This window comes from Heptranchias perlo, chromosome 4, assembly GCF_035084215.1.
Source record: "Heptranchias perlo isolate sHepPer1 chromosome 4, sHepPer1.hap1, whole genome shotgun sequence".
NCBI classification, from domain to species: domain Eukaryota; kingdom Metazoa; phylum Chordata; class Chondrichthyes; order Hexanchiformes; family Hexanchidae; genus Heptranchias; species Heptranchias perlo.
The window spans coordinates 88,022,823-88,044,184 of record NC_090328.1 but is presented as its reverse complement, the minus strand read 5'-3'; the positions used below and the strand labels follow the sequence as shown (position 1 = coordinate 88,044,184).

Here is a 21,362-nt window from a genome sequence, read left to right as displayed (position 1 = left end):
AGAAGAAAAAAGGGGTTGAAGGGATATGGGAACATATTGGGTAAATGTTATTAGGAGCATAAACACCAACATGGACTGGTTGGGCTGAATGGCCAGTTTCCATGTTGTAACTTATTTCTATGCTTCAATATTCTAAATTGAAGCAAAGAAGCTGTGGCTTCATATGGCACAAGCCTAGGATAAGAGAAAGCAGTGCAAAATTTACAACCTGATGTCAATGCTATTTGACTGAGAAGTACCTGGGCTACAGATGTCAAATAGTCTGCAGCAATTGCAATGTGTCAAAAGGCTGAAATAAAAATCAGTGGTAATGCAAAGATAGCTGCAATAGCTTGGCTATGAAAATTCACTAGTGTTAACTAAATTCAGTAGATTTGGCAAAGCTTCCATTTGAACTCTTCACCCTTGTTTTTTTGCTTTAAGGCTTTATTTCCTTGTACACATGGAAGGCAATTTTCTTATTTAAACTTACCACAGGCATTCTCATCACCACCATTAGCACAGTCCTTTTCTCCATCACACTGCCAAGCAACAGGAATGCATTGAAGAGATCCAGGGCCACAGCTGATTTCATGACCAAGACAGGTGCTTTCATCTGAAATATTGATGTTTCATCCATTGAATTTTACTTTCCATTTCTGAGACTCAGTTTTTGGGGGTGGTGAAGGTGCAAAAATTCTTAGGACAAGCATAGCCAATAACAGTAATTGTACATACAAAATCATTTTAACTATGAGAACTCTGCATATTCTAGGGATGTGGTGACAGAGGTCATGTGCAGGATAGGTTATTTGGTGATGCTTACAATTGCATCAATAGCCTACAGCACCTTCAGATACCCAGTTTTATAGTCTGCTAGATCTCTCTTCACTGAGTGCCACACTACATGGACAATCAGTTTGTGTGTCTTTGCTAGAGACTATTCTTAATTGTAGTGGTTACACCTGCCAGGGCCAAGCCCACCCAACTGTAGACCACCACCTCTGACAGGTCACATCCAAGGATCATTTGAGAATCTGGGATGTTGGCAAGTATAATTATGTTCAGCTGTTGCTTTACAAGCCTGTGGAACACTTGTCCTAACTAGTTCCTAGACAGTTGCAGGGTCACCTTGGGTTACCAATATTTCTCACTTCTGTTCATTTTTGTAAAGCAACCACTGAATCAACCACAGTTGTACTGGAATCACAGGCTAGACAAGATCAGTAAAACAGTTGGGTTTCAGCAATCGGGTCATTTTTCAGCTGCTACCTCTGAAGTTTAGATTTATTGCGTTCTATGTCATGATTTGCTATGATGGCATTTCAACATGATCTCTGGGTGACTAGTCCAGTGCTATAACTACCATGACAGTACCCCAAGTTATCAAACCAGCAAGAAAATTCCAAGTCTGAGTAACTAGCAGAAGACTAAATATCCCTCCCCTCAAAGCTACCATTCAAAAGTGACCAAAATTTCCCTTTGCATTCTCTGCAAGTTGAGTTAGAAGCATTAAGATTAAAATGCTGGCTAGACATTTCCTTTACAGGCCTGCCCATCAAACCTGGAACTAATTAGAAATAGCAGGGCTTTGGGTGCTTGAGAATTTCACTTGTGGAAAAATACTATGCAAGAACCTTAATGAGTGGACATTAAAAAGCCCATTCAAGGTTCCAAGCCATAATGCCACAGGAGGTCCAGTGTACTAAAAATCATGAAATAGTTCCAACTGTACTTCAGGTATGGGATGGAATATATCTGCCAATACAGTGATATTGTTCATCTAGTGGTAGATGTGCAAATGCATTTGGACAATATGTAGTATGGAGGCCAGTTTTGACTACAATTTAGGGAAATGTCAGTATTTGCTTGTTTTGAATCCTAAGTTAAATATTCTTAGCCATAAATTGTGTGTGGGGCACAAAGGAAAGTTTTGTTCTGAATCAGGAGGCTTTCATTGAGGTTTTTAAACTACTAAAAAACAGTACATAAATTCAAATGAAGCAGATGAATGGCAACACAATAGGGCAAGTAGCCTTCTCATCCTTATCTTGTTAAAATGGAAAGGTACTTACGGCAGACTTCTGTACTTTCATCAGATCCATCTTCACAGTCAGCTTTACCATCACACAGCCACCTACTAGGTACACATTGTCTATTGTGGCATAGAAAGTCAGATGTTCCACAGGTCTCAACTAGTGGGGAGAAAACAAACTTAAATCTATATATATATATTCTACTTTTGTTCATGAACTTCAATTTCAGCCTCCTTTTTTGGAATATTGAAAGTCATTTTATGATTAGGATACTTCCCCACTGCAGGGGAGAATTATGCAAGGCATTGAATGGAACAGACTGTCCATTTCAACCAAGTGCCAAGAAACTGCATATATTTGGTTCTCCAAGTCCTTCATTTTCTCATTCATGGGATTGTCTGGTTAGTTGTTAGCCTCTGGCAGACTAGCATTTTATATGCTCAGGAAGTAGCTCCAAGTAATCATAACATTTAAAATGCAGTAGGGAATGCCATTTCTGAAATCCAATCAATGTGGCAGATTTTAAGCAGATTATGTTGCCAAATTCAGAATTAGTAATTATACAATTCTTAACCAATACCCAGGCTGATCAGATACTGCCTGCTCAGTACAGCTTGGATAAAGTTTTGATTTAGTAACACTAGCAAGGAAACACACTGTTCACTCACATATACCCATTGTACAGCGCTGTCCATCCTTCTGCAACTCCATTCCAGATGGACATACACAAGTGTATTTTGGGGAGTGATTGTTGATCTGAGGAGCTGGGAGACACATGTACTCACAGCTTCCAGTCTTCAGGTTCGTGTTGCACCAGTTTATGCCTGTGAAAAACAAGTTTTAAAATCTGGATCCTTCTGACAAGACAACTTAATTTCCAAATCTAGTCAAATTCTGTAGTTTTGATAACCAGCTTAAATTGGCATTTAATTGCCAAGCAGGTTACTTAAATAAAGTCTGCAAAATGTTACTACCATACTTTTGGCTAAAAGCAGCCAGTTTAAAATAGCAGCACTTACAGCAGTAGCATTTGTCAAACCACAAGTTAACTGGCCATTTGAAATATTGCTGTGGCAATTGATAACCACATCTCTACAGTATCCACTTCAAAGCAGGTGGCTGTGAAACTCAATATTTTGAGGATGCAATGAGGCTTATAGCAAACTTATTTACCCAATGTTGGTTAAGTGCTGAAGCTTGTCTTTTCATCCCACTTGAAATGCTTTAGGGAAAAGTTGATGTTTTCCAGCATAGGGTCCAGATTAAGTGTTTTTATTAACATGAGCTGAGAGGATAGGCAGTTAAGCTGCTGTGACATTCCCCACACTAAATTAACTATTGTGTTGGAAAGCCTGTTATCTTCCTCTGTTCACTGCCAGAAAGGGAGATAAGCAGTCAAGTTTAAAAACCCAAAAGCTGCAAGGTAGTCACTCAAAAACCCAAGACTAAGACTAGAAATGCTGGCGGACTATCTTAGTTAAGTCAAATAAGACAACATTAATGCAGAGGGACTATGTTATGGGAAATGTGGAGTGTTCTTTATTTTGTATTGATTTGAATAGAGTCCAATTACAACTGCTGTCCTGTACAGTCAGCTTGCTGCGGACTAAAACAGATCAATTCATATCTGGCCTCACCAAATGCCGGCTTGGTCTGTTGAGATTTAAAGCAGCCCATGTGCTAAAGATGAATATCCAGTCCAGATCATATGGGGTACTTGTTATACTTTTGGGTTATGCCGAGAAAGTAGATGTAGGGCAGATAAGTAATGAGTATCCTGCTGAGTTGATTATGATGCAATTAAACCAGAGAAAGTATTAATTAGAAATTGGTGGTGTTTAGGTTTACCATTAGATAATTTCAGATTGCAGATAGAATTGTACTGGATGGTAAACTTGGTAATGGGCAGTTTCCCTCCTTCCCTAGGATGAAAGGTGTGACTAGAAAGTCACTACTAGTCTAGTGACTAGAGACTAAGTGGCATGGCAGCAGCTTGCAACCCCAAATGTCATTCACTCCCTGCTTCTAAAGGAAATCAGTACTTTTGAGTAGCAACACCTACTGGAGTGTTTAGAATCTAAAGCAATTCATATCAAAACGATTATAAAAATGGAAACAAAACGAGGAGTAGCCAAACAATCTGAACCAGGTGGTTTTTGGTTCAGAATGTAATTTTGATTACAGGAATGATGTACCAACCAGAAGTATGATTTATGGAAATGTGAAGGGCAGGGGAGACAGTGACTGACCCATAGTACCATAAAAGTCAACAAAATGGGCAAGAACCTTAATTTTAGCTTGTCTGATTTCTTACCTGATGGTTGCAACAGCTCATGATAAACAATGATGTCTAGAGGCTCACTAAGGTTGGCAGCTAAAAGCACCAGATCTGAACCTGTAAATTTGTTAGTTCCATAGACAGCTTTATTTTCCCCATCAACCCAGAACACACGATCCTGGAACAAGACAGTTAAATATGAAACCACCATGTAATTACTTATCCAAGTTTATACATGTATTTATTCATGGTTGTGTGACTGCCCAATAAGCAACTTCTATTTACTAACATGCATAAGCTTTATGTATATCTTCAATCCCATTTAGTCAACGATTCTCAGCTCCAAGGCATAGTAGGCTATACAGTGTTGGCCAAAGTCTTAGATGAGTCACTTATTTCAACTGAGCATTGGCAGGTAGAGAATGATGGCTTCAGTCTTCCAAAATAAAATTCCATGCCCCCTCACCCTGGCTTAGTCAGTACAAACCTCAATATCCTATCTTCTCCAACCATTTTGACCTCAAGCAATGCTTCAATCCCACATCCACTCAAGATGGCTATTTGCATCTGCAGAATGATACTCTAGCCTTTATACCACTGAAGGCCTCATTTGAGATAGTTGATCCTTTTGTCCACTATAAACTCACTTGTCCAAAGTGCAGTTGCCCTCCATGGCATCACCCTACCTCAACCTCCTCCAGACTTGCTCTCCCCTCCCACAACCTTCAGTCTTGTACTGCACCACACCTCCTTGCCTGCCTGCTGACTCTACACTGGCTTCATGTGTCTTTTGCCACTAAATTTACAATCCTAGTCTGCAATTCCCTCCACCCCATCTTTGCAAACCTCCTTCAGACTTCCTCACAATCAGTGATAAGTTTGCAGTTGTCTGTATCCTGCTCTCTAACTTCTGTGCACCTCCTCCAAACCCCACACAAATTCCTTCAAAAAAGTCTGACTTTTGTAGGTTAAGGCTGCTATATAAAAATGCAGGAGCATTTGCAGAGTTAGGCTTCCAGCTGGTTTTCCTACCTAGTCCTTTCCAAGCTGATTTGCTTCTAGTTTGCTAACTTCCTTAAAAGCAAACTAGAGTTGGTCAAAAGGGAGAACCCTGGAAACCCAGAGCACAGGAAAAATAAACAGGTATTTCAACACAAGACACAATTATTAGAGACCATTCATCAGAACAGGAAAGGCAATCAAGCCCCAAGATACAATTGAAAAAAGCAAAAGGCATTAGTATTTGACCAATGAGTACAAGAGAAGCTAAGAATTTAATAAAAAGTACTGGATTTACAAGAGATATCAGGCCAAGCCTATGTACAGGGAAGGTTGCTATAGACTGAGTGCAAAGTAGAGTCATGAATGGCAAAAACTAGCAAATGTGGACTTTAGCCATTTTTCATTCTTACCAAAACAAAAAGGGATGCAAACTGTCCAGGAAGAGAGGTTCTAAAATTTGCATGGAGCTCTGTTGATAGCATGGAAGGCAAAAGGTAGTAGAGCCGGCATGGATTTGTGAAAGGTAGGTTGTGCCTGACAAACCTGATTGAATTTTTTGAAGAGGTGACTTAAGTAGTGGACAGGGGAAGGTCAATGGATGTTATTTATATGGACTTCCAGAAGGCATTCAATAAGGTCTCATAAGAGACTGTTAGCTAAGATAGAAGCCCATAAAATCTAGGGAAAAGTACAGACTTGGTTAGGAAGTTGGCTGAGTGAAAGGTGACAGAGTAGGGATAATGGTTAAGTACTCACATTGGCAGGATGTGACTAGTGGAGTCCTGCAGGGATCTATCTTGGGGCCTCAATTATTCACAATATTTACTAATGACTTAGATGAAGGCACAGAAAGTCTCATATCTAAGTTTGCTGATGACAAAAATTGGTGGCATTGTAAGCAGTGTAGATGAAAACAGAAAATTACAAAGCGATATTGATAGATTAGGTGAATGGGCAAAACTGTGGCAAATGGAATTCAATGTAGACAAATGTGAGGTCATCCACTTTGGATCAAAAAAGGATAGAACAGGGTACTTTCTAAATGGTAAAAAGTTAAAAACAGTGGATGTCCAAAGGGACTTGGGGGTTCAGGTACATAGATCATTGAAGTTTCATGAACAGGTGCAGAAAATAATCAATAAGGCTAATGGAATGCTGGCCTTTATATCTAGAGGACTGGAGTACAAGGGGGCAGAAGTCAAAATCCTGGAACTCCCTTCATAACAGCACTGTGGGAGAACTGTCACCACATGGACTGCAGCGGTTCAAGGTGGCTCACCACCACCTTCTCAAAGGCAATTAGGGATGGGCAATAAATGCTGGCCTCGCCAGTGACACCCACATCCCATGAACAAATAAAAAAGTTATGCTACAGCTATACAAAACCCTGGTTAGACTGCACCTGGAGTACTGTGAGCAGTTCTGGGCACTGCTCCTTTGAAAGGACATATTGGCAGAGGGAGTACAGTGTAGGTTTACTAGAATGATACCTGGACTTCAAGGGTTAAGTAACGAGGAGAGATTACACAAATTGGGGTTGTATTCTCTGGAGTTTAGAAGGTTAAGGGGTGATGTGATTGAAGTTTAAGATATTGAGGGGGAACAGATAGGGTTGATAGAGAGAAACTATTTCTGCTGGTTGGGGATTCTAGGAGTAAGGGGCACAGTCTAAAAATTAGAGCCAGACCTTTCAGGAGCGAGATTAGAAAACATTTCTACACAAAGGGTGGTAGAAGTTTGGAGCTCTCTTCTGCAAATGGCAATTGATACTAGCTCAATTGCTAAATTTAAATCTGAGATAGATAGCTTTTTGGCAACCAAAGATATTAAGGGATATGGGCCAAAGGCAGGTATATGGAGCTAGATCACAGATCAGCCATGATCTTATCAAATGGCAGATCAGGCATGAGGGGCTGAATGGCCTACTCCTGTTCATAGATATAAACTGGAGAAGGGTGGGGTAAACAGTGTTGAGCCAAAAGTTCACTGTCATTTAGATAGAATGGCATGGTCATCCCATTAAGTGCGGCCTTCAGAAGTGCTTCTGCTTACTGCAATTTTCCTATGAAAAAAGGGTATATGTACATTGCTGTCACATGGAAAGATTATGTACAGAACAATGAGAAGAAAACAGATGATTTGGGAGGAACATTGTAATGTATCCCAAGAATTCAAATCTGCTAGATCTTCTAGAGCAAACAGAAGATATTTTCTTAACAGCTCTGTAGACATTCTAGACACTCAAGTCAACTTGCCTCAAATATAGCAATTGCAAAAGCATGTGCAAGGAATTCCTTTGACAGCAGTGCAGTTCTTCTGTCTTTACCATTTAGGTCTACACTTGCCAATGTGTGCAGCTTCACATCAACCCAATAGAGGCGGCTTTTCACAAGATCTATAGACAAAAAGTCATTGTATAAAAATCAGGATAATGGAAAGGTGTGCCTTCTAGTTTTAAGATTGGAAGTCTACTTACCAAGGGCAATGCCGCGCGGCCATTGAATATTTCTGGTGACCAGAAGGTTCCGATCATAGCCATTCATTCCTGCTTTTTCAATCTTTGCTGGCTCACCCCAGTCTGACCAGTAAAAAAACCTTTAAAGCCAAGGAAGTCAGTCATAACCAAAATAATTCACCCTTAAAATGTGGCACCTTAAGCAAATACATTGCCATAGTCTGGCACAGTGCAGAAGCCTCAAATACATTGACAACTGAAGGTTAATTTAGTTATCACTACTGTGACTATTGTACTTTAAATTTTAGTTAGCACAGGTCACTTAAAATGACCACATTCTAGTGAAAGCTGGATTTGATGCCTTCCAAATCTTCTGCACTGCTAAAAGATGATACAAAATTGTCATCTTAACATGGAGGCATTTGAAGCATGCAGTCCCTTGAGCACTTCATTGTCAATTCTAATCTCACTTACCCTTTTGACTAGCCACAAGAGTATCACCTTACTTTTGATATTTCTAATGGCAGCTCTATTTCCCACCTAGCTGGGCTGAAGAGTTTCACATTACTTATTATAGCATACACTGGTTTGAACTATTAGACCCACTGCCAATATGGCAATCACTTTAAAAGAATTACTATTAATCTTTCAAGACAGAAATAAAGGTTTCATCAGGGAGAACCAGAACACAGTCCAAAGTTTAGGGTTGAAGATAGAAGGATTAGGATAAAGATTGTTCTTTTGAATACAAGTGAACAGCAAGCCAGGATTGTTGTGCTCAAAAGCAGGTTTTGAAAATACATTGAAATGTATGTGCATCATACATGATAAGTAAAACAAACATTCAGTACCCCGATAGTGGATCAACAGCTACAGAAGCTGGTTCCCTTAAGTCAGTGTCGAAAAGGATTTTCCTTTTGGTTCCATTGAAGTTAGCAACAGATATGGTTTTAGTGCCACGATCAGTCCAGTAAACGTGTTTGTAGATCCAGTCTACAGCAATTCCCACAGGGATTCCTAGATCTTTGACGATGTTGGTTTCACGAACTGTGTTTTCATGTTTATCCATGGACACACTGTAAAGAAGTCAGTGCTTAATGCATTTGTAGATTATACTAAACCTATACGAAAGCTACTTAACCACAAGTCTAGTTTATTTTCAGGAGTTTCCAACTTGAAATAGAAGTTGGAAGATAGAGACCATTTGGCCCATCTCAGAACACAAATTGAGGTACTGGTCTCCCTGCCATGTAAATGCTTTCAGGTAGGGCCAAAAAAGTTATACCACAAGTCAGCACTTTAAATCTCTTGCCACTGCATACTTTAAAATTCCTAATGCATGAATTTTTAATCTTTAATTAGGTGCTTAGTATGTGAAGCTGTATTGGGGAATTGAATGGAGGAGCATTTACACCTCCATTCCTATGCAACCCAATGCTGAAGTGAATCATATGGTGCATGCAATATTGCAAACCAAAATGCATTAAGAGGCCAGATGCAGCACCAGATCTGGGTATTGGGTTACTAAAGGATAAAACTAACTCAGTGTTTATTTTAGCCAGGATCAGTTGGGACTCAATCTGGAAACAACCCAAATCAGACCATGAATTGATGGACAAGTCAAGTCAGAGGCAATTGGCATTTAAAAATTGATTTAATATTGTAACAGCTAATGGCAACACTCTTGTTTGACCAGTTTATCAATCCAGATGAATATAAAAGCTATTGTCAGTGGGCATTGTATTGCTGGCTTCTGGATAGGTCTCCTGCATGGAAGTTGGAAAGTACATGCTAATGTTAACTGTAGATGGTTAACTCCTTAAAACCTCTCCCTAGTTAGAGTTCAGTAGTGGCCTGCAAAGTGGGCCTTTGACCTTCATTTAGGTTTGAGAATTGAATGCTTCTGTACTCATGGAGCATTTGCAATAGTGGGTTTCCTGAAGCTTTGTCCCAGAATTGTACAATTGAGATTATTTAAATTGAAGATTTGAGGGAGAACTTAGTGCTCTACCCAATGGCTTCTTGACCCTTCACCTAGCTTCCCAAGAGTTTACAAGCACATGTTTGAATGCACTAAGTATCTTTAGACAAACAGGATTTAAAGAAAGTGTCAATAGATTTGGATACTGAATCATTGAACACCTACTTCTGGATACAATGTAGTTCACAATTATTGAACTTGTGCCCAGATTAGGATCAAGGCAAGGTCAAATCTTAAGTTTGCCAATTATGTAGCTATTGTTAATTCAAAGAATTTGTACCTAAAAATTGCTTGCTGTCCCAAATCAGCCCAGAAGATCCTCTGCGCTGCAACATCAGCATCAAGTGCTACAGCATTTCTCAGCTGCCGAGCTACTTGGGTATATTCCATTTGGTGTAATCCGATTTTCCTAATATCGTGGCGATTAGTGAAGACCAAATAGGGCTCCTCTCCTATGTAAAAAGGTAGGCATAAAAAAAAAATTCTAAAAATGAATCTGGCTAAACGGTGCTTTTTCTTCTACCTATTTCTTCCCATTCCTGAAGTGACTTGCTGAGAAATAGTTTTGCAAGCAGGAGTAGCCCTTCAGTGCCTTACCTTAGTGACAATTCATGTGCAAGCCTAGACATCAAATGTTGGCCAGCTATTTAATTGTTCAGGAAAAAAAAAAATTAACCAAACTTTATCCCATTCTCAGTTGGCCACATACACTTTCTAAAGTGTGACTGGAATAGCAATTAGAAGCAGGAACCAGACAGGATTGCCCCACTTTAAAAAAAGTACAAAAATGTTCTAAATTATGCAGAGATAAGAATGTTTGGGAATATTAGTGCAACAAATAGACTAAACAGAGGATACATGCAGGAATTTCTAGGGACAGTTCAGTGGCATATGCAATGATTAAATGTGCAACTGCCATACAAAGTATTTTAAACCAAAACTTAAAATGCTCCATTTCTTCTGCAGTAAGCATTCTCCATTTTCACTAGCTCTTGTATTTATGCTAGTGTTCAAATATGCAGATCACCTTAAGTCTTTACATCAAGGGAGTTGGCACCAATACCACTACTGGTCTCAACCAGTTGCAGCATGGTATAAAGTCATGTTGAGCTCAATCTGAGTGTACAAGGCAGACAAATGCACTTAAGGATTTATGAATCACTGCTAGATCTGCAATCACTTGTTAATGTAAAATCCTTAAGACAGTTAAATAGATGGTTCATTGAAAATTGAAGTTGCAATGGAGACTATGGCACCTCATGGTTACAGCTTGGTTTACCATTATCCTTAAATGGTACAGATTGGATTTTGTTTACTTTCCCTCTAAATGGAAAGTTTAGAACCAAGCAGGACTCAAGTTTAAAAACCCACCACACATTTATTACATGCAAGTCTAAAGCATTGTACTAGTTTTTGAATAAAGGTTCTACTTGCCTATTGCCTTGCAACCTCCAGTCATTAGATCCATGTGATATCCTTTGTGACAGTCACATTCATAGCTTCCTACTATGTTGATACAAATTTGACTGCAGGTTCCAGGATTTTGACATTCATCAATATCTGCAGAGAAGTAACCAACATCCCTTCAGTTTCATTAAGCTGTATTATATTTCCTTTAAAAAAAGTACCAAATTTACCTCCACAAATTTTGTCATCCACCAACTCAAAACCAGCAGAGCATCCACATTTGTAGCCAATAACAAGATCTTGGCAGATATGCAAGCAGCCACCATTGTTCACCAGGCATTCATTCAAGTCTGCAAGTGAACGAAGTGTTATTTTAATAGTCTCAGGATAATTACTCAACAGAAACTAGCTGAACTGATTGCAACAGGATGCTAGAGCTCCTGGAGATGCCCAAGACATTGAAATATTGTCCACAGTTGCCAAATTTTCTGAATACTTTAAAGTTGTACTTTCAACTGCATCTACATCCAATGTTTGTAAACAAACTCTTCCAAAAAAAGATGAATCCATTTAAAAGCAATGCTCATCATGGCAGCTGTTAGATTTATAAAAGGATCAAAGTCTACATTAATAAGACTAAGCAATATTCACTAGGCAATGAATATGGTCACTTGATTTACATAGGAAATGGAGACTTCTCATTCCACTTCTTTTGCTCAAGATTTGGACAGATCATTGCAAGGCTCAAACATTAAGTAGCATTTGGTAGTTCAGCCTCTGCATCCAAACTATCAAGGTTCCAGTCTTCAATCCAGATTAGACCCCAATAGATACAAAGACTGCTAAACAGAACATCTTTAGTTCCACAAGGAAATCACTGCAAAATCCAATTAGTGAAATGTCATGGAAGAATGACAACAGCTGAGGGGGCAGATGAGGCCTCTAACATCTTCTCAGAAAGACAGCACCTCACTACACTCCTTCAGTACTACACTGACTGGTCAGACTAGATTATGTGCTCAAGCCTCTGCAGTGAGGCTTGAAATCTGACAAAAAGGCAAGTACTACACTGAGCCAAGTCTGACACCCAACAAATGTTTTCTCCCCATTGTTTAGGGTTGAGAACAAACATTTTATTCTTGGCTTCATGGAATGTGTTACCTAGTGAACTTCATTACCTCATTATGTGCTAATCTAGCAAAAGTGCAAGATAGCAAACCTTCTATCAACTCAACACAGCTGAATGGAGCCTCATGTCAGACCAGGGGTTAGACTGAAAGTACAGGAGACAGATTTGTCATAACCTGCACTGCAAGTATACCAACATTCCAGTACACAAGGAGTCAGCAGCTATGGCAATTTAGAAAATTACTGAAGTGCTGAAGGCATGCCCTGTCCATAAAAATGTTTGATGCCCAATTTATGCCTGTGTCTTAAAATTGATCATTTTCAACCCTTAGCAATTCCACAACACAACTGTCAAGTAAAGGCAGTTAATGTATTCACACCAGGGTTCATCCACCTGGTCAAACAGCTGCTGCCACTATGAAGTTTTATTTTCAATGAGAATGCCAGGCATGTCAGTTCCTTTTGAGGAACAAAAAAAGTTAAAGCTGAATTTAGCAGCTAACTTATTTATAATTTAGGGACAAATGCTATGTAAAACACAGCTGGGACTAAACATCTCATTTGAATGGGCTCAAGCCTGTGCCTAAAAACATTGGCTGGAAGGCAGGATTGAAAGCAAGCTGCTTCAGACCTGGCCCACCTCAAAATGACCCAACTGGTCAACACAACGTGGTGAGTGGGGGAAATAAAACCAAGTCATCCCCTTATAAAATGTTGACAAGCTGGCAGTTGGCACATCTTTCCTGCCTCCAATCTTTCTGCTAAAACTCAACCTAGCCATCTAGTCACCACATCCAATTTACATTTTATTTAGACTGAATTGCTTGGGGTGTGTGTCAGTTACTTATATCATTGCAACAAAAAATAAGCCAGAAGACAGCATCTAAGCGTTGAAACTTCATATATGCACCATTTATAGCCCCAATTCTCCACTTACTACATTCAGGGGGCTCATCACTTCGATCCTTGCAGTCCCACCGGTGGTTACATACTTTGGTTATATCTATGCATTCTCCACTTTGACATCTGAACTCAGTTGGCATTATGCATACTGTAAGAAGTTTGAAAGTTATTTGTGACAAAGGAGAATGCTTCTGTCAGTGACAACACAACCTACTTTAGACACAACATATACATGATTCAGTAGTGAAAGCACTAGAATGTGTGGTTTGTTTGTTGCTATTATCCTTGACAGAGGCCCGGTCTCAGATCAGTCAAGGTGTCTGGTACAAATCACTGGGTTCCTGCCTCCAACTGAGTGAGCCAGCCAATTAAAGGCATCCTATTTACAGGACACATTTGTCAGCTGTATTAGTAGATAATTATTTTGAACCCTTCAAAAAAGGCATTAATGTTGTTGAGTTAATTGCTTTAAGGATTTAAGCATTATATCCTGGCTATATTGCCTAAAGCCAGTCTGTGGGGGGGGGGGGGGGGGGGGGGTCAGGGATACAAAGCTAGTCAGAGACTTGATAGCTCACTAGGTGCCTAGATGTAATATGACTCAATTTTTAATAAAATAAGTAAACTATTACCTCCAATACTCTGATCCCCAGCAATATAATCATCATCTCCCATCCTGATTAAGCCAATTGTTCCCTAGCCATATCAAGCCTCATACCTCTATCAAAGCCACTCTAGATTATCTTGGGAGAGAGAAATTAGAAAAATACCAGGCTCCTTTCCTCTAGCAACCACTTCAAACCTCTTCCTGACCCTCCAGCCCAGAGTTATTTGGGAATGATCAGCTCCCCCACCCACAAAGCCATACTTCAGTGCCCTCTTCTAGCTCAGCCACCATCCCTGCAAGTTCATCTTGTCCACAAGATCCAACTCTTGCTCTTAACCCCAATCCTACTATACTTCTGACCACTTAGCTTTCTTTCCTGGCCCCTATGCTAGCTGACATTCCAAGCTCTTCCTTCTCAGGCACTGTCCATCTCAAAGCCCTGTCCTTACTAACTACCCAATCTTCAAGTTCTCCTTCCCTTTCTCCCCCCCCATATCCTTGAACAGATTACCATTGCCTAGCTAGATCCATCCCTGCCATGCACTGAAACAGCCTCAGTTATAAGTGACTAACATGCATTATCCCACATTGTCCTCTGCAGCCTTTTACATGGTGAGCAAACCATCCACCACTGTCAAACTTGGAGGGCACACCCTTGCTTGATTCACCATTGGTGGCTATGTTTTCAGCTGCCCATGCACTTCACCCCCTAAGCTCCTACCTCCATCAAAAACCCTCCTTAAAACCAATCCAACCAAGGTTTTGGGCATCAACTCAATCTTTTGGCTCAGGTGTTAATTTCCTCCTAACACCTGAAGTAATATAGGATATTTTTCAACATTTAAAAAGGTGGACTATAAGTGCAATGTTAGTGTTAAGGATCAATTTTATGTTAATGAAAAGCATTCTGATCCATGATCAGCATATTTCTATTATAGAATACAAAAATTCATTTACATGTAAAAAAATGTCTGGTGGTTATAGCCTGAATGCACAGTCACCCACTGAAGGAAAGATCATGCAGCAGCACATGATATTCTAGTAAGCTAGTGTACAATAGTAATGACTGACCCAGGGAGTAAAGAGTCATCTAGCAATTAGATGGTTAGAAGGAACAATGGCATGTGAAGTTTACATACAGGAATGGCCAGTGAAATGTGAATACCCAAAATGTAATGGTTACAAATTCTTACCATTTTTACAGTTAAATTCATCACTTCCATCCATGCAGTCCCTATATCCATTACATTTCTCATCTTCATGGATACAGGAACCATCACCACATCTGAAATGATCTGGTCGACAAGTTCGAGGAGCTAAATAAAAGGACACCTTGATGTGATTATGTTAACAAATTGATGCACAACTGAAGCATAGAAAGGCAATCAAAATATATACTAATTTGGTTGTGACAACTAAATTTCTAATTAGCCTTGTGCAGCTTTGGAAGCCAGTGTACATTCCATGGATAGTTCTGAAAACCCTCCCCCACTAACTACTGATTTATAGACTTTATGAATTGTTCAGTTGGTAGCACTCTTGCCTGAGTCAGAAGGAAGGATGTGGGTTCAAGTCCTACTAGAGACTTGAGCACAATGCAGGCTCACACTTCAGTGCAATACTGAGGGAGTGCTGCATTGTTGGAGGGGCTGTCAGCCCTCAGATAGACAAAAGATCCCATGGCACTATCGGCAGAGCAGGGGAGTGTCCTGACCAATATTTATCCCTCACCAACATCTCAGATTATCTGGTCATTATTGCATTGCAGTTTGTAGGATCTTTGTGTGCAAATTGGCTACTGTAATGTAGGAAACAGTGCTACACTTCATTGGTTGTAAAGCACTTTGGGATGGCCCAAGGTCATGAAAGGCATTATATAAAAATGCAAGTTTTTAAAAAACTGAGCTAACTGCAACTGGTGCTTAGATTTTTGTGGCAAGTGGCCAATTCTTGTGCAAGGGGAACTGTTATACTTACAACAGTTGATTTCATCACTTCCATCTTTGCAATCATTATCTCCATCACAATACCATTGATGGTTGATGCATTCACCTGAATGACACTGAATTTCGTTAGAGGAACAGGATGTAAAAGATGCAGGAGTATGCCCACAATGTTCTGCTGATTCATCAGACTTATCTGTACAGTCAATATTGTTGTCACACACCCAGTTTGAAGGAATACACTCCAAACTATTGCACTGAAACTCATGTGCGTCACAGGTAGCTGAAGTACATCCTTTTTCATCACTTCCATCACCACAGTCATCTTCACCATTACAAATAAAAGACTTGGAAATACATCTGCCACTGGAGCAAGTGAATTCTAGAATACTGCAAGTAAGGGTGCCTGGAAAAAAAATGTACTTACTGAAGCAGACATTTTAGAAGTTGGAACAAGATTTGAATATTGAAGTGATTTCAAGACATTCAGACCTGATTAACATTCTTGTTGACTGAAGGTAAAAATCTTAAATCTTAGTTTGATGAAATATCATGTCAGTATCCTTGAATACATATTTTATGTAAATATTGTGCCATTAGTGCTACAAACTAGAATGTTTGCACAAGGTGATTAGCCTGTAATTGCTATAACCATGCATTTAAAGTAACACTCTAGTATGAAATTAATCCAGTTTTAATCCAAAAAAAGCAAACATTGGCATTTTCTCCTTTTGCTCAATGTCTTATAAATTATGAAGGTACTTTGCTTTACACAGGAGGGGTGAAAGAATGAATGCCATGGGACAAGATTAGGAGTAAACAAGAAGTGTGCAACTATATATGGTGGTGAGTTAAAGTCAGAGGGAGTTTGAGTGTAAGGCTGAGATGGCCAATGGTATTGCCACTAACAGGAAGATGGGAGGTGAGGGATGAAGTGTACAGCAGGCTAGAAAAGACCATGAACAGAAGCCCACAATGAAGTGATCATTGTCAGATCAACTAGCAGTCCAGGCAATTATTTCAAACTGCAGCAGTTCTATGAAAAGATTTTATGCCTGTTCCAACACTAGTTCAAAATGACCCCATATTTTGGGTTTGCACCTATTTGCAATGTACTCAGACTAATTGTACCTTTGGTGACATATAGTGTACTGTTGTCAGTCTAAATTGGAAATGCAGATCAATTCTTTGCACCCAAGACTTCATGTACTAAAATTTAGTCTTGCTAGTCAATTAGTGTGGCAGTCACTAATTACAAGTTATAGCTACACAAGTACAGATGAAATCCAAAGTAGTCAGGCAATAAATTTCTGGAACTAAGTAAATAAAGCTGATGTAACCAGCTACTTTCAGAAGAGGATTACAGAATCAACCTTATGTAATAGAAAAACTTAGATGATGTACACTTGAGTTACAAAAACTGAGCTCAGAATCAACCTACCACAGTTCTCCTCATCACCACCATTAGCACAGTCCTTTGCTCCATCACATTTCCAGGAGACAGGAATACATTTAAGAGATCCAGGTCCACAGCTGATTTCGTGAATACCACAGGCTCCAATGACTGAAAAGGTTTAGTTAGATATAGTTGATCTAAAGACCTTTTTTGCTTGAAAGCTTAAAAACTTGTGACAAAATGCAGAGATTCAAAGATCCAAAAGTTGAAATGAAAGACAGAAGTCCATTAGGTCTAACAAGCTTCTATTCTTGTGAATTCTCATTTCACACAAGTTATGCATGTTTTCTGTTCCAACAGGTCCATACTAAAGACTTGCTATGCATCTTTCCTTTTGTTACTCAAATCCACTAACAGTATCTATTCAAAAGCCACCAATACTGTCCCCAGTTACAGAAAATTGTTTTGATGCTTAGATTGCAGCCAAAGATTTGAAGTCCTAGAAATTTACACTTATAATTGAATGATAACTGCAGTTCCCTGGTTAAGTGTACCTGTTCTGCACTGTTGTCCATTCTCCAATTTCATTCCATAGGGACACACACAAGTGTACTTTGGGGACTGCGTATCCTTCTGAGGAGCAGGGAGACACATGTATTCACAGCCTCCATTCTTCAAGGTCCCATTGCACCAGTTCTTGCCTATTTAAAAACATTTCCAACAGTCAAAAACTGAAGTATTCTGGATAATCAGTAGTAATGATTATAATTGCCAAAGTAAAATCATAAACTGAGGTCTTGCAGCAACTGTTTTTTGAACTTTAATTCAAAGTTAGATTTACAGTTTAGTCTGATTTACTGCAAAGATCTCATGCTGCAAGGTAAATTTAGATTTAGCTTTTCATTTTTCACTTTGCAGCTTTAAAGAGCTTGAAACCAAAGTTGCAATATGGGCTCTTGACAAGTAAACTAATTGATAATTCAAGGTATAAGAACTTAGCAAGGTCACTGTTGATATTTTACTGTATTGCCAATGCATTGTGGAGCAGGGCAAGTCTTGTGACAGCATCTGGCTGACAACTGATTGCACCTTCACAGCAGTTAAGGTGGAAGCTACTTTGATTGTCCAGAATGTATCCTTCACCCAATTCATGATCTACATAAAGATAATTCTCATACTTGTAAATTAGCTGTTTAGATGAATTCAACAGCTTTTATTATTTAGTGCAACAACCAAAGAGAAAGGGATAGTAATAATGGCCAGGAGCTAGAGCATGGAGTTTTTAAAATGATTGGAGCCAAATGCAATGGCTTCAAGTTGCCCAATGTCATGTTTGAATTTCTCTTCATCCATAGTTTGATATTAGAATGTCATGTGTTGTGGTGGAGGTAGAGTTGGATGTTATGAACATATTACAGAAGTCAATTCTATGCTCAAGTCATTGAAGCAGATTAGTGTGCTTACTAGATGCTTGGTCTGTGGCAATGCATAAAACTACTATTGCAGAAAGATAAACAGTGAAGCAAATTGCAAAAATAGTAAAGCTAAAATTAGACTGCTTTTTTTGCAAAAAAAAGCAAATCACTAGCTCAGGCAACTTACCAGGGAGCTGTATTAGCTCATGATAAACTATGAGATCCTGAACTTCCTGGAGATTAGAAGTAATAATCTCTAGATCTGCTCCTGTGAACTTGTTGGCTCCATAGATTGCTTCACCATCAGACCAGAAAACATGATCCTGGAACAGATTTTTTTAGTTACTGAAAGACCAGAATGTAGCCACAACACTTCCAAAGTGTTTATGTACCCTTTGTCATAACATTCTTATGTATATTTGTAATTCTCCACAAGTGAGACCTCAAAACCATGCTGCTGGGAAGATTAAACCAAATAAAATTGGACCAAAGTTAATCTGACAAAATACTTCACTTGAATCAGTACTGAGAATCACATCTAAACACAGAGGAAAAGGTTGGACTTTAATTCCATTTCCTTTCACATCTGAATAAATCTCAACCTAGTGGTTGATTTTAACCCCGTGAGCAGTCTAAGGACAGTGCAAAACACTTACAGGCCTAGGCTTTTTAAAGTCCTGAACTTTATCTGCATGCCAGTCAGTTGCCTACCCAAAGGCAGCTTCTGCACTTCCAAGCCCTGGGGGAAGTTTTTCCACTTACCTTGGAAGGTCTTTGTCCTGCCTTCAACTGACTGGAAAGCCACAACTGCTTCCCTGCTCAGATCCAGTTAAAATCCACTCAAGGTCCCATTGACATGGGACCTCAATTTACATAAACTCCTGAGGCTCCTGTTTGCTTCCAGTAGTCACTTCAGCCATCCAAACTGCAGTGAGCAGTTAAAATGGCCAATTAGGGCAGTAAGGCTGCATGCTCCATTTTAAAATGAGCTCCTGCCTGGTGGAATTGGCTAAGAGTCCTAGCATCTGGACCAAAATAATTTGCTTAAGCATACATCATGGCTATTTCTGCAGTGATTCTTTGAGCAGGATGGAAAAAAGGGAATTAGTATTTAATAAAAAGCTTATACATTCCTTACCTCATGCCACTGAAGTAGTGTATATTCTAGATTTCTTAGCTTTAATGATAGAGACTGAAGAAAAATTCAAATTAATTCATAATTCAGTGTAATAGGATACTTTTAGCATTGATAATGGTTGTATACTCAATGTATTTAAAGCTAATCTTTTATTTACTCAAGGTTTGTATAAATAACCCTTTGGCACCAATATTTAAAAATTTGGGTTCTCTCCATTCCTCAGGCTTGTGAAGTGGAACTAATTGAAGCAAGCCATTTGTTCAGCTCACTTGCAGACCAATCAAAATTGGGGACTGTTGTACAGTTTTACAACAAAATCACCATCAGGTGTTACAATTATACCCTGAACAGGACCCTTGATCTGCATTCAATAAAAGTCTAAAATTTATGTTCTGAATCTAGAAATTATTCAGAATATTTTAGTGACTGAAGACTAGCTGCATGCAAATGCATCACAATAATGTAATATTCTATAGGATTTCCAAATACTGCCAGTCAATAATTCCTTACCTCAAATACTGCAATACTGTAAGGGTGAGAAAGGGACTCTTGTGACAAAAGCACAGTTCTTCTATCCTGTCCATTCAGGCCTATACTTGACAGTGTGTGCAACTTTGAGTCAACCCAATAGAGACGGTGTTTCACAAGGTCTGGGGAGAAATTTTAAGTATTGTATAAGCCAAGCTTTAATAATCTAATAAAAAACGATTTTAAAAAAAAACTATTCTACTTACCAAGTGCAATGCCATTTGGCCACTGAATCTCTGCGCTAACTAGGGGTTGTCGATCAACACCATTCATTCCTGCTTTTTCTATTGTTGCTGGTTCACCCCAGTCTGACCAGTAAATAAAACTAAAAAAGATGAACATTCAGAAACTGACTTAATTTGGGTTGTTAACAAATGCTAAATGTGAATTCAAAAAATCTGTAAGTTACATTCCAAAGTTTAAGATCTCCTCTTGTTAATGCAGCTACATAGCAGCATGCAATTAACAGAAGTCTTTTGTAACATTGGGACTGTGGCTGGTTTAAAATGGCCATGTAAAATCTGATGTAAACTTGGGGCATAGTCTCAAACAAGCTTGTATTACCAACAAATGCTACAAACACTATATAAAATGTGACCTGCACTATTGCAAGGTCCTTATCCCACTCAGTCTTAAACAGCAAGTTTTATCCACACAAGAGAGTTTGTCTTGCAGCATTTCACTTTTGTCAATTCTAATACAGTTTGGTGTTTTAAGTTTGTTTTGTGGCCCTTATCCAAGCTTTAATTCCATTCCTGGGATTGTGCACTACAGACCATCTATTTTTTCACCAGTTAATCCATGTGACCTGCAATGGGGGCAACTTGCCAAGGCATAATATTCATTACTAGTTCCTCCCTATCCCCTCATGGAGAGGACAGCTATACAACTTTGAATCTAGAGGACAAAGATTAGGTCATCAGCCCCTTGAGCCTGCATTGCCATACAAGATCATGGCTGATCTACCTCAACTCTAATTTCCTGCCCTATTCTCATATCCTGATTCCCTTAGTGAAAAAAACCCATCAATCTCAATCTTGAATATACCCAACAACTGAGCATCCACAGCCCTCTGGACTAGAGAATGCCAAAGATTCACAACCCTCAGTGAAAAAGTTAATCAGTCCTAATTAGCTGACCGATCTAGAAAATATGACCTAGTTCCA

At 39.2% G+C, this 21,362-nt stretch overlaps 1 protein-coding gene across 1 annotated transcript in view; it reads right to left on the bottom strand.

Moving 5' to 3' along the window:
• The window catches only part of LOC137321089 (prolow-density lipoprotein receptor-related protein 1-like), a 50,939-nt gene that overhangs the window by 12,677 nt on the left and 16,900 nt on the right, over positions 1-21,362 (bottom strand). The window contains 18 exon segments of the mRNA XM_067983281.1: positions 473-595; positions 2,055-2,174; positions 2,684-2,839; positions 4,330-4,471; positions 7,551-7,690; positions 7,772-7,890; positions 8,602-8,826; positions 10,012-10,183; positions 11,166-11,291; positions 11,369-11,488; positions 13,204-13,317; positions 14,970-15,092; positions 15,754-16,125; positions 17,161-17,283; positions 17,670-17,816; positions 18,718-18,853; positions 20,179-20,318; positions 20,403-20,521. Of these exon segments, the coding sequence (XP_067839382.1) occupies positions 473-595; positions 2,055-2,174; positions 2,684-2,839; positions 4,330-4,471; positions 7,551-7,690; positions 7,772-7,890; positions 8,602-8,826; positions 10,012-10,183; positions 11,166-11,291; positions 11,369-11,488; positions 13,204-13,317; positions 14,970-15,092; positions 15,754-16,125; positions 17,161-17,283; positions 17,670-17,816; positions 18,718-18,853; positions 20,179-20,318; positions 20,403-20,521 (2,717 nt within the window).